Raw genomic sequence first — 13,190 nt, 5'->3', positions numbered from 1 at the left:
ACTTACTGCCTGTTGAGTTCAACTCCTAACATTAAAACTGTATTCCAAAACCTTCAGTTTTCTGCTTCTAGTGACTGCTGCTTTTCTGTTTGTCATATAATGTTTTCCTGAGACTATAAATAAATAAATAAATAAATTGTATGTGGTAGATACATTTAGGCAATAGGCAAAAATAAATAAAATAAATAGTATGGTGGAGTAAGAATATTACATTGGTTTTCCAGGAGTCCCAGAAATGTGACTGTCTTGCACCTGATCTAAAGCTTCCCCAGCTGAGTCTGAAAGTGGTCAAATTTTGGAACAGGTTGCCCAGATGTGCTGTGGAATCTGACTCCCTGGAGATATTTAAAATTCAAATGGACAAGTGCCTGAAGAAACTGATTGAAGAGGAACTGATGTGAATTAGGGACAGGAGTAGATAATCTCCAGAGGTCCCTTCTAGCCTATAATATTCTGTGATTCTTAGAATCACAGAATGCAACAGGATAACATTTATGAACATTTCTGAATAATTCTAAAAAGATGTTACCTAAAATGAGTAAGGGAAATTCATCACAACTGCTTAACCCCTGGGTCTGTTCTAAAATGTACAGGTCCAGTTTTCAGAAATGTTTTGGTGTTCTTTCTTGTAGGTACTAAAGCATGTATATGGTCATATGGATTCACTGAGACAATTCTAAAGATGCGAATGGAGGCCCTGGCATGTGAGTCAGGCTAGTTTATTCAGAGCAGATTTTTCTGCTAGAGTAATCAGAACTACCTTAGTAGTTAAAGTTGCAAATGATTGCACTGATTATTGATTAAATGTGGAAGAGCATAATTACTTCACAGAACATGATTAATTTGATATTAGTGGTTGAAAACCACTACAGATCTGCAGGGGGATTAAAAAGGATATATTCAATATACATGGCATGTGATTTCTGGGCCAATTAACACTGAGCGTTTTTGTGGGACTGAAGCTATACACACACACACACACAATTGTAAATAAAGTCATTTGTTTTCATCCCATTGTACATATAATTATAACGAAGATGTTAAAAACGTGAAGGAAATAAAAAGGTGTAGAAGCAGGGGCAGGAGATCTGGAAGGATGGAGGCACTGTATAAGTATTCATAGGGATTAGGATTAGGAAGGCCAAAGCCCACTTGGAGTTGAACCTAGCAAAGGATAAAGAAGGGTGACAAGAAAGGTGTTCTACAGGTTTATCAGAAGCAGAGGGAATATCAGGGAAATGTGAGCCCACTGCTGAATGGATCAGGGGACAGAGTGGCAGAACATAAAAAAAAAAAAAAAAAAAAAAAGGCTGAGGTACTCAATGTCTTCTCTGCCTTAGTCCTGCCTAGTAGAGTTTCAGGTCTTGAGACCAGTGGAAAAATATGGAATAAGGAAGATTTGCCCTCAATGGAGGAAGATCAAGTTAAAGAATATCCAAACAAATTGGGCATACATAAATTAATAGGATGCACTCACTGGGGTTGAGTGAAGTGGTTGATCTCATTGAGAAGCCATTCTAGACTCTTTTTGAAAGATCATGGTGAGACATTTCAGAGGGCTAGAAGAAATCAAATATCATTCTATGTGATAAGTGATGGATAACCTGATAAAAGCAGCTGGATAAACTGAAATACAAATATTAAATATTTTTAGGGTTAAATTAAGAGATATGGTATCAGTTTCTTTAAGTCATGCATTGCGTCCTCATTCTTGGACTCTTAAACTTAAATGTACATTATCTTTCCAAAAGGTCTCATTTTCTGTTAGGTTTGCTCAAATTGCAATTCTAATTATGATACCTGCTAATTGAAGGTAATTCATTACAGTTGACACTGTATGAATGTTGATGTGCATTTACTGCCTCATATTTGGTATCTGTGACAAGGAATGTGCATGTATGCATATATATATGGCACATACCAAACTTTGCCTTTTAAAATTGTGTATATGATTATAAAATTGTTTGTTGTATGTATGTATGATCAAAAAAGGGAATGACACACACAACACATTTGCTAGCAATCCTTTTCTGTATTAGCTAGGATTATAAGAAATTTCTTGGCAGTCAACAAGTCAATTTGCACTTTGCTTCATGATACAAAATATAAGGATAACTATGTAAATGTATGGTTTTCTATAAATCAAGCTGCTTTGGAATTAAGTGGAAGGAATATTACTGCATTGATTACCAAGTATATGTTGTGTGGATACTGTAAACTATATAAATACTTAGAAAACTGTTCTTCTGATTTGCACCTGGTTGGCTTTCCAATCTGAAATCTGTCTTAATCAGGTGCTTTGAGTGTTATATGACTATTATTTATTACCTTCTGTTTGTGGTCTATCGCTTTCAGGAATGCTCTAAGTCTCTCCATTGTATTTCAGTATGCAAGAAAACAAGTGTAAGCACAATGAGTAGCATATATTTGATCTGAATTTGTGTAGATACGTTGAGAATATTGTGTTTGCACTCAGTATTTGCAAGCTTCAGCAACAGTTATACCACAGAGTACTTTGGGAGTCAGGGGAGTCTTCAGATGAAAATCTCCCAAAATCACAAGATTCTCAGTGAAGATATCTTGTAAAACAACTGAAAAGTTCTCTTTCAAATCTGCGTTTCTTGTATCATTGTTAGCGGTACTGAGAATCACCATATGCAGTTGCATCTCAGATGACCTTAGAGAGTATGTTGTGACAGGTTTAATTCCTTCTGCCTTTGAGCATATTTTAGTGTATATTCTAAAACAGCTTTCAGCTCTAGGTATCTTTGACAATCTCTTTCCATACATGAAACTACAAATAGCTTCAACGTCTATTCCACGCACTATATAACTACAGTAGAAGAAATCCTAGTTATTTAAAACAACTTAACATTAATATTGAATTTTATTTAGGTGAATTAAGAGAAACTATGAGACTAGGTGATTAAAGGAAAAAAGCATAGGCTTTAATGCATACTGTAGTGTCCCCAGGTAGGGAGACTTTCAGGAGCTGACAGTTAACGTTACTTCCAACTTCGCACACTTATTTTGGAATGTCAGATTCAGGTGTTTTTGGACAGCATCAGTCTAAACAGATTAAGGTGTTTATGATCATAACTGAACTTTCTAGCGTTTTTTTAAAGTGCAATTCTTTTTTTTTTTTTCAGATGTCACTGTTGTGAAGATACTTGTTTTAAAAACAAATTATGCAGATAACTCTAGAGATTACCTTTAATCCACAATGAGTGTGACTTGAAATAAATTTTGGAAAGATTCTTGTTAAAATTGTTTCTTTTGTGAACTGTGAGAACCTGATTCTACTATAAACAAGCAAAAAAAATAAACTGAATTGACTTTAAAACTTAAAGCGTTATTTGAAGTATGATACAATTTCCCATTTAGCAGCTGGGGCTTTGCTGTTGTAGAGCAAAATAAGGAAAAATGATTAAAATAATGATTAAAAATCCATGCACTTCAGTGTCAAATATTTTCTGTCCTCAAAGACAGCGAATGCTGAATCACTAAATTCTCAAGAAAAAATGAGTTGAAGTGTGTGGCTTTTCATGTGTTGCAAATGCTGGAATCTCTTTCCCAAGCAGCTCAAGGTGTTTAGGGTGCTGCTGCGCCAGGTTGGAAGAGAGGCTTTGAATGTCTGCAGGCTGAGCTTGAGTTTCTGAAGATCACTGTGGCTGTTGTGTTTCACGCTGTGCCTTAGTCCTGAGGTGGGAATCAAGTTGTTTGCCTTTCCTGTGTTGCTGCAAGTTTGGACTTGCCCTATAGCACAATTTAGAGGGCAAAGAGGTGTTTAGCAACAGACCTGACAGCAGTTTGAGGGCTACACTTATCAGTTTAAGGGCTGGAATCTTTCCTGGGGCTTGATGTAGGTGTCGTAGCATTTGTGAGCATCTGAGTTTCAAATGCTACAGTCAGATATGCTATGGGAAATCACATCCCAAGGGCAGATGGAATAACTGCAGTACGAGGCAGTCGGAAGCTAACATCAGTGTTGGTGATTTTATTTTTATTTTTATTTTTTTTTAATGCTGCTTTGCTACTGTGTGCACTGGCATGAGTACAGAAGAAATTTACTGTTATCTATTAGAAGCTCTGAAGTTAGGATAAAGTCCTTTGTGTTTTTCTTTGATGACTTGAGAATTGTACAGTAATTCTATAAAACATCAAATATTTGTTGTCCTGGTGGGTTGAACCTAGTTGGCAGCTAAACCCCCATACAGCCACTTGTCTGCTCCCAACAGTGGGATGGGGGAGAGAACCAGAGGGGCAAAAATGAGAAACACTTATGCTCTAGATAAAGACAGTTTATATAGTGTTTTTTTAATAATAATAATAATAATAATAAAACAACCAACTACGTGATGCAAAGGTACTCACTGACTGCTTCCCACCAGCAGACTGATTTAATATCTGTTATATGAGGGAAATTTTTACCAGGAAAAAAAATCCAGGTGATAATACTCACTGTAGAGTTGTACATAATGCTCACTTTACTCATGGCTCCTGGCAGAACTGAGCCGATGGCTGAGTACAGAGCTGCTTGGTGCCTGCAGGATGGAGTCGATTCTGGACTTGCCCACCAAGCACTGGCAAAAATTTCTTGCTGATACTGTAAATGCCTATGGGGCATTTGGGTTATTGGATGCCTTTGGGGTTAGGAAACAACTGAGGCTGCAATTTTGTTTTTGAGAATGCTTCTGTCTTGACGTGTCCCTGAGTCCCTAACCCCATTATACGCTATGTCTATGTGAAAAATGCAACTATTTAATGAGTAGTTGTTATACTGTAAGAAGGGAATTGAAAAATACAAAAGTATTCACTGAAGAATTTTAGAGCCTTACTAATTCTGAGGTTAAAATCCATTTCTGATCAGGCATGTTATTAAGCATCTATTGTGGAGTACTGATAAGGTGCAAAAACATTACCTTTTAAATTACTACATTTTAACCTGTGGGTACAGTTAACACCTGGGGACTTCTTCACTTTCTGTGAAGATGACAAAGCCTGCCAACTGTAGGATCGCTGTTGTGTGCTAACTGTGCAGAATTAATGCTTTCAATTTAATTAGGATTTATTCATTTGAAAGAAAAAAGCGTTCTTACACAGTGTCTCAAACTGAAATGCTGCTTTTGTGTTCTGGAAGCTCTTCTGTTCCTGCTTGCTCAGGGAAAAGGCTGATGACCAGGGTTTGCGTTTTAGTCCATTTGACACAAGCTGTGATCCTGCAGGAGGATGCTCCCTGCTCCTGATGAAGCCAGCAGAGCAGAAGTTAGCCACCCTTAAACAGAGTATTTAAGTATTAAGAGTATTTAAGTTGTCACCTGTTTCCTAAGGAGAGTCAGTTTCTTCCAAGCAGCTCTCATCTCAGAATTTGATTTTCACAGAAATGTGTAGGAACTTCAAAGCTTTTCATTTGTGCAGTAATTAAGCTTGAGAATTACGTGAGACTGCAGGTGTAAGTAAAGGTTGTATTGCACTGTATACGCAAAGGGCAGTCTGAATTTGGAATTTTACCACTTTAATTATAAAGATCAATGTATAAAAGTATTTTTCTAATTCATGGAGGGTTTTTTTTGTTTGTTTGTTTGTTTTTTTTTTTTTAAACGAAAACTTGATTTCAATCCAAACTGGTTCTTGGGTAATTTCTACTTATCCACTCACATGAACTGAAAGAAGCCTGACAGTCTCATCAAGGGAACATGAGCATTTACTGTTTCAAAACCAAAATGCCCCACAATCCCACAGCTGCCTCTCTACATTTCTACTTTGTGCTATTAGCACAAATGAAAACGGAAAAGCAATCAATTTTACCAATCAATTTTGCCTGTGAGTCTCCGGTCTGGAAACTGTAATGGCTGGGGTGTGGTTGAGATATTACTGGACCCGATGGAGATGAGTTTTAGAAATCCTCTGAGACCCTTCCTTTGCAAGTGCAACAGAAAATTCATTTGTAGGGGATAGAGAGAAGTACATCTGGTTCTGTGAAACAGCATTTTCAGGTGAAACTTTAGTTTCAATTACAGTTCAACTACACCTGTTTTGTGTTTTTTTTTTTTTTCCTTTTTAAACCTAAATGTGTCATGTCTATGCCTAAAAGAATTGTACAGGAATTCTAAAAACAAACAAAAAAAGATTAAAAAATGAAAACCATAGCAAATGGTAAAGGTTGTTTCCTAAATGACTACACATTAACCAATGTATTTTACTGACCATTAGTACAGTATGTAGGACACGGTGTATGTTCACCTGTGTTGTGGGCTGCTTAGCACCCACAGGGCTGTTTGCTCCTGTCTACCCCACACTCTGAGCAGGGTGTTGGAGAGCATAGGAAGGGGAAAAATGGGGAAAACTTGTGGGATGAGATAAAGAGTGTTTAATAAAGTGAAGAAAATAGGAATAAGAACAACCATACAAGAAATCCCCAAGTGATGGAAAAGTAGTTCCTTACTACTTCCCATAAACAGAGTGATGGACAGCCCTTGGAAGCCCAGCTGCCCACTGCAATGGGGCAAATTGGGGTCCACTACCCCAATCTTTATTGCTGGGCATGACATTATGTGCTATGGCATAACTCCTTCATCAGTTTGTCTGCTCTTCTATCTGTGTCCTCTTCCAACTTCTTGCCCACCCCAGCCTACTTGCTGGGGTAGGGGTGTGCAGCAGAGTGGGGAAAAAGAGAGAGCCTTGATGCTGTGTAAGTGTTCAGCAACAGATCAAAGAGCAGCGTGTTATAAACACAAATCCACAGCACCCTATGGGCTGCTATGAAGGAAACTAATTCTATTCTAGACAGACCCAGTACAACCTATTGCTATGCAGATGCATTTTTTTTGTGTGTGCATGAATTAAATATAACTTTAATTAATTAATTGTGTGGGACTACTGGACATTTTGGAATATCTTTTTAAAAAAAATATGAAAGATTTCATGTGTATAAAGCTGTAATTACACTTATTTTACTTCCTGTCTGAGACTAAATAAAATTCTAATTAAAGCATGCTGCATTTTGAGCTCTCAAATATGGAAACCAGAAATGTGGCAGTGTATGTATTCACTAAGTGCTCTCACAGGATGGATTGATCTATGCTTGCACTAGGGTGTCTCTGCAATTTAATTCTGTCTTTGCCAGATGTATATCTGCATCTTTTTTCTAACTGTTCTCAGCAAAAAACATTTTGACCTTTTATATCTGTCAACATTTTAGTTTGTAGATTTTGCATGATGGGCTCTGAAGAATGTTGTTTTTCTAAAAATCTTTCTCCAAGCAATTCCTGAGAAATCAACAAAAACATCCAATCTGTTGCCTTTTTTTTTTTTTATTCTGGTGACTATTTAAGAAAAGTTGTACTTATTTCTTGTTGTTATTGATCTTTTTAGTCTACTTATGCACACGTTTACATTACGTATACTTATTACACACCTCTAACAATGATTCTTTTAGATCAATGTGCAGGCTCTATCTTCATCCGTTGTATAAAAGCTCAGGTGGCAGAGCACCCCACTGGATCTCAGTGCTCTGTACCATTGACAGAGCAAGCCTGGATACTGTTGTGGATGCTGATCCTTATTACCAGAGTGAAAAGAAGCTGGAGAGGTAGGTCTGTAAGAAGCATACTTAGAGGCATTTTACCTGATAAAAGGGTTCTCAGTTTACTTCCTGATGAGCCAATGGTACTCTCCTAAAATTCATCTTTAAACATCCTTCTCTTGGCAGCCTGTAGAGATGCTGTTGTGAGATAGATTAGTTAAAATGCATGCTACTGCTGCTTGTGCTGCAGTCCTCCAGATCCCATGCCAATAGCAAAGTAGCACAGTATCACAAATTTGAGTTGTCAGTTTTTCCTCAGTTGGATTTTATTGTCTTGGGGCTGGCTGGGGGTGTAGGTCTGTAATGGTTCTAAGTACAAAAGGGAACAAAAATAAAGGTCAGATACTTAATGAATAATAGCTGTGGTAAAAACAGCTGCTGTCAGGTCACTGAAGCTATACTCACTATTGGTTACAGCTACCTTGAAAATTCAGTTTGAGAGAGAGATTCCTACAATGTCCCCTCCCAAAATGTTGCTAGTTTTTTGAAACAAGCTGCCAAGCTATTCATCTCTATTTCATTTGGCAATTTATGTCTAGAACTTAATAGAAGTTTTAGCTAGTGCTTATTCTGCATCTTTTCATTGCAGTTTTGAATAATTAACTGCCACAATGGGATTTTCAGTTGTGGATGCTGTTTATATATTTGTGTGCTATAATGGCCAGAAGAAGGTTGTCTTGTTTTCTGAGGTGACTTGGCTGTACAGTGGCTGCTGTGTATAGCACATGTTGAAAATGCTATCAGGAGGTGAGATCTTTCAAGCAGTATAATATTTTCTGGGTTCTACCGTGCTGTATTGTACCAATCTAGTTTAATTTTTAGGTGAGGCTGCCAGATACACTTGTTTCTAAACAAGGTATTGTCCTTTATTAGGGAATTACAGAATTAAATCCTGAACCTTTATTAGGTATTCTATTTATGTATTTATGGGCTGAAGTTAAGAATCACTTTGATTTTAGGTGTGACACAGAGCTGTGACTGTGGAAAAGGCATAGCTAAATTCAGATTACACTGAAGGTGAATCTAGAATCACTAGAATCTAGTGAAGAGAACCTCCTCTTTTACTTTGCTGCAGGGTGGTACTAGGCCTGAGGGTTTATAGTTATGTTGATTGTGTGACATGCAGAACTGCAGAACTACATATTTGCTCTTCAGTTAAAATAAAAAAAAAAAAAAAAAGAGAAAAAAATATACCATAAAGAAGGAAGGATCATAGGATCTGGCAAAATAAACTTCTCTTAAGAACCATTGTTGAAAATCTTTTCACTAGAAAAACTAGTGATCATGCATCAAGATATTTAATATTTATAATTTGCAGTTTTGGTGAGACCTTGGATAATGTCATAACTTGGAAAAGCAAAACTGGGAATTGTTGACAATTAGCACTGATGAATTAAAGCTGAAGAACTGTGATAAATGGCTATCCCATTTTTAGTTTTGTTTTGCAGTATTCTCATATTTGAACTGTGCTGGCCAGTCATGTCTTAATCTGTCTTTTACGTGTTCTGCTATGTGACTTTCCACTCTGTTTATTTTATAGTATATTTAGAACATGTAATTTCAGTGGTTTCTGGTGACATTGTAGATTGGCATGTTGTTACTAGTTATGGCATGTTATTAACAGTTATTCAGACAATTTAGTGACATAAAATTCACCTACAAATAGCTTTGGGAGATGCTCTGCAGGTGAGCTGGTAGGCTGATAAATACATGTTGTTGTTAAATGATTGTTTAAAGTATGTTGAAAGAATGTTATAGCAGTAGTGGAATAAAATAAAAACAAAAACTCATATATATATATATATATATATATATATAAATACATATAAATATCAAACTAGCAAACAGATCACCAGACTGAACAGATATAGAATATCGAGTAGAGTAGGGGTATTGAATAGTAGAGTAGTGATATAGATCCATTGAACTGTAAAAGTATACAAGGTTGGGAATCAAGCACTGCTCCACTTCCACTATACCCTCAGAGGGGAAAAAAAAAAAAAAAAAAAAAAAGAAAACCCAGCACTTATGATATTACATGTTTTGTGCAATAATCTGTAAGTGTAGGGTTAAACTGATGTGGGGATTTAATCTGCAGTTTAGCCTCAGTATCGTAATGACTTCATTCTACAGCACACTACAGCCTCCACTGTAAGGTTTCATTAGTTGAGTTTTTTATTATTATTTTTTTATTTTTAAAGAAATGGAGAGACAAGGCCATATTAGATTTTGGAAATTGAATTTGGATGAACCCAGATTTCAAAAAGCTATGTATTTAATGCAATTTACAGACTGCCTGTTTGACTGTGAGCCAAAGATGCTGTGTTTTGTGGACACTAAACAGAAAGTTGAAAAGGAATCCATGGCCAAATCACTCAGTTCACCTTCAGAGTCTAAGAAAAGATGTATACAGTTTGTAAAGATCAAACACCAAACCAACCAAACTTTGAATAATGACAAGAGAAAATATGTTTATGCTAACTTTTTGGTCTAGTTGCTAAAGTGGGCCAAATCAGATTTATTACAGTGTCTTTGCAAAAACTACTAAATGATGCAGTACTTTTCCTTCCAGATACAGGTTTTAGAATTTTATCTCTAGGCTGCTTTAAAAATAGCATGTAAGTTGGTAGAAAAGGGTAGGGAAAGTTGAAAGAAAAAGATTTCCATGTTTATATAATTCATAAAGAATTCAGATATTTAGATCTATGGCATATAGATGTTACTTTCATTTAGAGAAGAAGAAAAAGGAGCAGTTCTAGAGGAGATGTAATCTTTTTCAGCTGTTTGCTGAAATTTTGAACGTAAACTCTAGATGTTGGGGCTGAGCACATAGCTAGAAATTTTCGTATCGTGCACTCGTTTCTCATCTTCCTTCCACTCTTTTGTAGTTGCCTCATTTTCTCTTTTGTTTCTCTTCAAGTTCACTACTTGCTATCTGTGTAGCTCTTTATCCCCTTTAAGACTTTTTACCCATACAGACATTAACGTTTACAATTTTTAATCCCTATCACCCTTTAGGCAGACTCCTCTTGGCTGCAGTCCTGAGCATTGTGAATGAAACTATGAGGTGAATATTTTTTTTCTGATCTCTAGAACTAGAATTCATGTTTGGCATCAGCCAAGAGAGAATAATGGCAATAAAGGCCTCTTGGGTCTCTGCAGAGCCAAGTCAGACTACTGACAAGGACATCTGTGGTGTGCACAAGCCTGGGAGCTTACACTCCCTGAGATGGAGTGCACACACTGCAGCAATGTGGAAAGGAGCTGGAACATACTCCATAGGAATAAAATTAGAAATCTCTTAAAATTAAGAAGTGCGTGTTGTGCATGCATGGATTATGTCTAACAGCAATTTACCTTTATGTTGCTTTGAAGTTGCTGTTGTCTTGTAAGGAGTGATGAAGGCACAAATGTGTCTCCATTCCCCACTTGCAAAATGACTAGGTTTTCATCCACCCATTAGAAGGCCAAAATCTTCACAGCAAAGAAGTTAAAATTAGGCTCAGAATTATTTTATTCTTTTTTAAACCCAGTTTCTGAACATAAGAAGGCTTATAGTACCATGTAGTCTTCCTGCTTTTTTTTCTCATAGGCAACTGGACAGGAGAGGGAGACTCAGTGCATAGACACAGCCTCACAAAGAGGAGTTCAAAGTTGAGTATTATAGTTTGAAGAGTAAAAAGTTGCTGAAAGTGTAAGAGTCTCAGAGTGGAAGTGGTCAGCACTCTACCTGTCAAAAAACAAACATTTTTATGCTTTCAGGGACCAATTCAAAATATGTATACTACCCTATTCTTCTGTCTTGCCTCCTTCTTTAACTGGCATGTTTTCTTCTTCTGACTTTGTCTGAAGATTTGTTTTAATGCTTGTTCTCCTTTATTTAACTTTCTGGTTTTCTCCTCTGCACTTTTTTTATTCTCTCAAACTTTTTCAGGATTTATCAAGCCTGGCCCTGTTCCAGTTGGCCCGCTCAAGGAGAATGGCTGTTTCTGAAAGCTCATTTGCTACGAGGGGTGGAGTTTGCCAAAGTGCCTATTCAGCTTTAGGGACAAGTAGATGGCTTGCTGCCAGTCCTAAATGCGTACTTAAGCAATTGTCCTGGGCAAAGCTAGGGTATTGGGAATCTTCATGATGAGGAGAAAGCTGTACCTTCTTATTATGCCCTTATCTTATGTATCTTCTTATTATGCCCTTAATATCCTAATGATCTGAAGTTATAGCTTAGTTAGCAACATAACTTAGTCTAAATTAGTTTGTTAGGAGGATAGTGTTTGATGTAAGAGACTTGTTGCAACCTTGTGGGGGAAGAAAAAAAAAAAGAAATTATTCCTTCTCCTTGAATATGCTCTTTGCCTCTGCATATGAGTGAATTAGTGACAAATAAATAATCACAGATTTTTCCTTGAATGGAATCTCAATGTCTCTAGGCATTATCATGAATTGCGCTATCACAGCCTTAAGTTACTGGCTCTGCGAATAATAGACACAGGCAAATAAAATGCTATCACTGTGCGTAACACGGAAAAAAACCCTCACTGATGATGATTACAAGTGACAGTTTCTTTCATGCAGCCCATGAGTTGAGGTATGAACTTGTAGTAGTGCCACATCTCATTATGCAAAGTGATTGTGGTGAGGGAGAGAAAAGCAAACAAAAAATAACATTCACATAACATTGAAGAGCACTCAGTTAAATAGAAATGTTTAACTTTAGCTCAGGAATCTGTTTTGACAAAGACCACAGGTCTTTGATGTCTGATAGGTGTCTGATATAAATCGGATTTGTGTGAAAAGCTCACCTGATGTGCATACAAGAGCAGATACTTTTAGCCTCCACAGCTTAAGAAATGGCAGCAGAAATATTAGATTGAGAAAGCCTGAACTTTATAGTCTCCCAAAATAACCAAACAGGGAGAAATCAGTTCCTCAGAAAAATGAATAAAGGTGATAGAAAGTCAGTTCTGCAGCTTAGTAAGATTCTGAAACTGAGCATCTATCACACGCATAGTCAAAATTCAAGTGTCTTTCAATGACAGTGTTCAGAAATAACCTTTTTGCTTTTTAAATTCAAGTCATATCTCCTGTTATTTGACCGAGCATTCTCAAAGCTAGTTATGATACTTAAGTTGTGCCTACTGTGTGCTCTATGCAGAATGGCTTTATTCTTACTTACTCTCCATTGGACCTCAAGACTCTGTCTGGCAGCACCCTGGTTTGATTACCAGTCAAGTATTTTGTCTGTCCGTCTCACCTGGTATGTGGCAGTTGTGACTTCAGTCGCCTTCTGGCAGACTTCAAGCTGAGGCCTCGTGTTTTCTTTACTGAAGGGAAAGTTTCCTCTCTTAGATGAGCAATCTTTTACCAGTGGTGAAAATACCAACTTTCTTATCATTTCAGAAGAAGGAAAAAAAAAAAAAAAAAAAAAAAAGGATAATTAAGGCTCTGTTAGAGCCAAAAGAGCAGGAGGGAAAAGCATCTCTTGCATTCAAGCATTGCTTGGAGCTGCAAGGTCCTCAGAAACACCTGCTGAGTGCCAGGGGCTGTAGAAGAAACCTGAAGTTGCAAGGCATTACTTGATGCTCTTTGTCAGGAGGCAAGAATTGTT

The 13,190-nt window shown here is 37.0% G+C and overlaps 1 protein-coding gene across 25 annotated transcripts in view; it reads left to right on the top strand.

The window, feature by feature from the left end:
* The window catches only part of LOC311435859 (uncharacterized protein), an 89,488-nt gene that overhangs the window by 72,953 nt on the left and 3,345 nt on the right, over positions 1-13,190 (top strand). For 17 of the 25 annotated variants that reach the window (XR_014692441.1, XR_014692445.1, XR_014692446.1 and 14 more), the window contains one exon: positions 7,439-7,591. The exons of 6 other annotated variants lie outside the window; for them this stretch is intronic. Coding sequence is in view for 13 of the 19 variants with exons in the window: in XM_084517367.1 (XP_084373493.1) it covers positions 7,439-7,591 (153 nt within the window). In the remaining 6 variants the exon portion in view is untranslated. Of the gene's footprint in view, positions 1-224; positions 2,244-3,149; positions 3,325-7,438; positions 7,592-13,190 lie in introns of those variants that run through there. 2 more of the 25 variants (XR_014692449.1, XR_014692450.1) reach the window with 2 other exon arrangements.

The sequence above is a fragment of the Aythya ferina genome (genome assembly GCF_964211825.1).
Source record: "Aythya ferina genome assembly, chromosome: 4".
Lineage (NCBI taxonomy): Eukaryota > Metazoa > Chordata > Aves > Anseriformes > Anatidae > Aythya > Aythya ferina.
The sequence above is the reverse complement of the archived record's forward strand: the minus strand, read 5'-3'. Positions and strand labels throughout refer to the sequence as shown.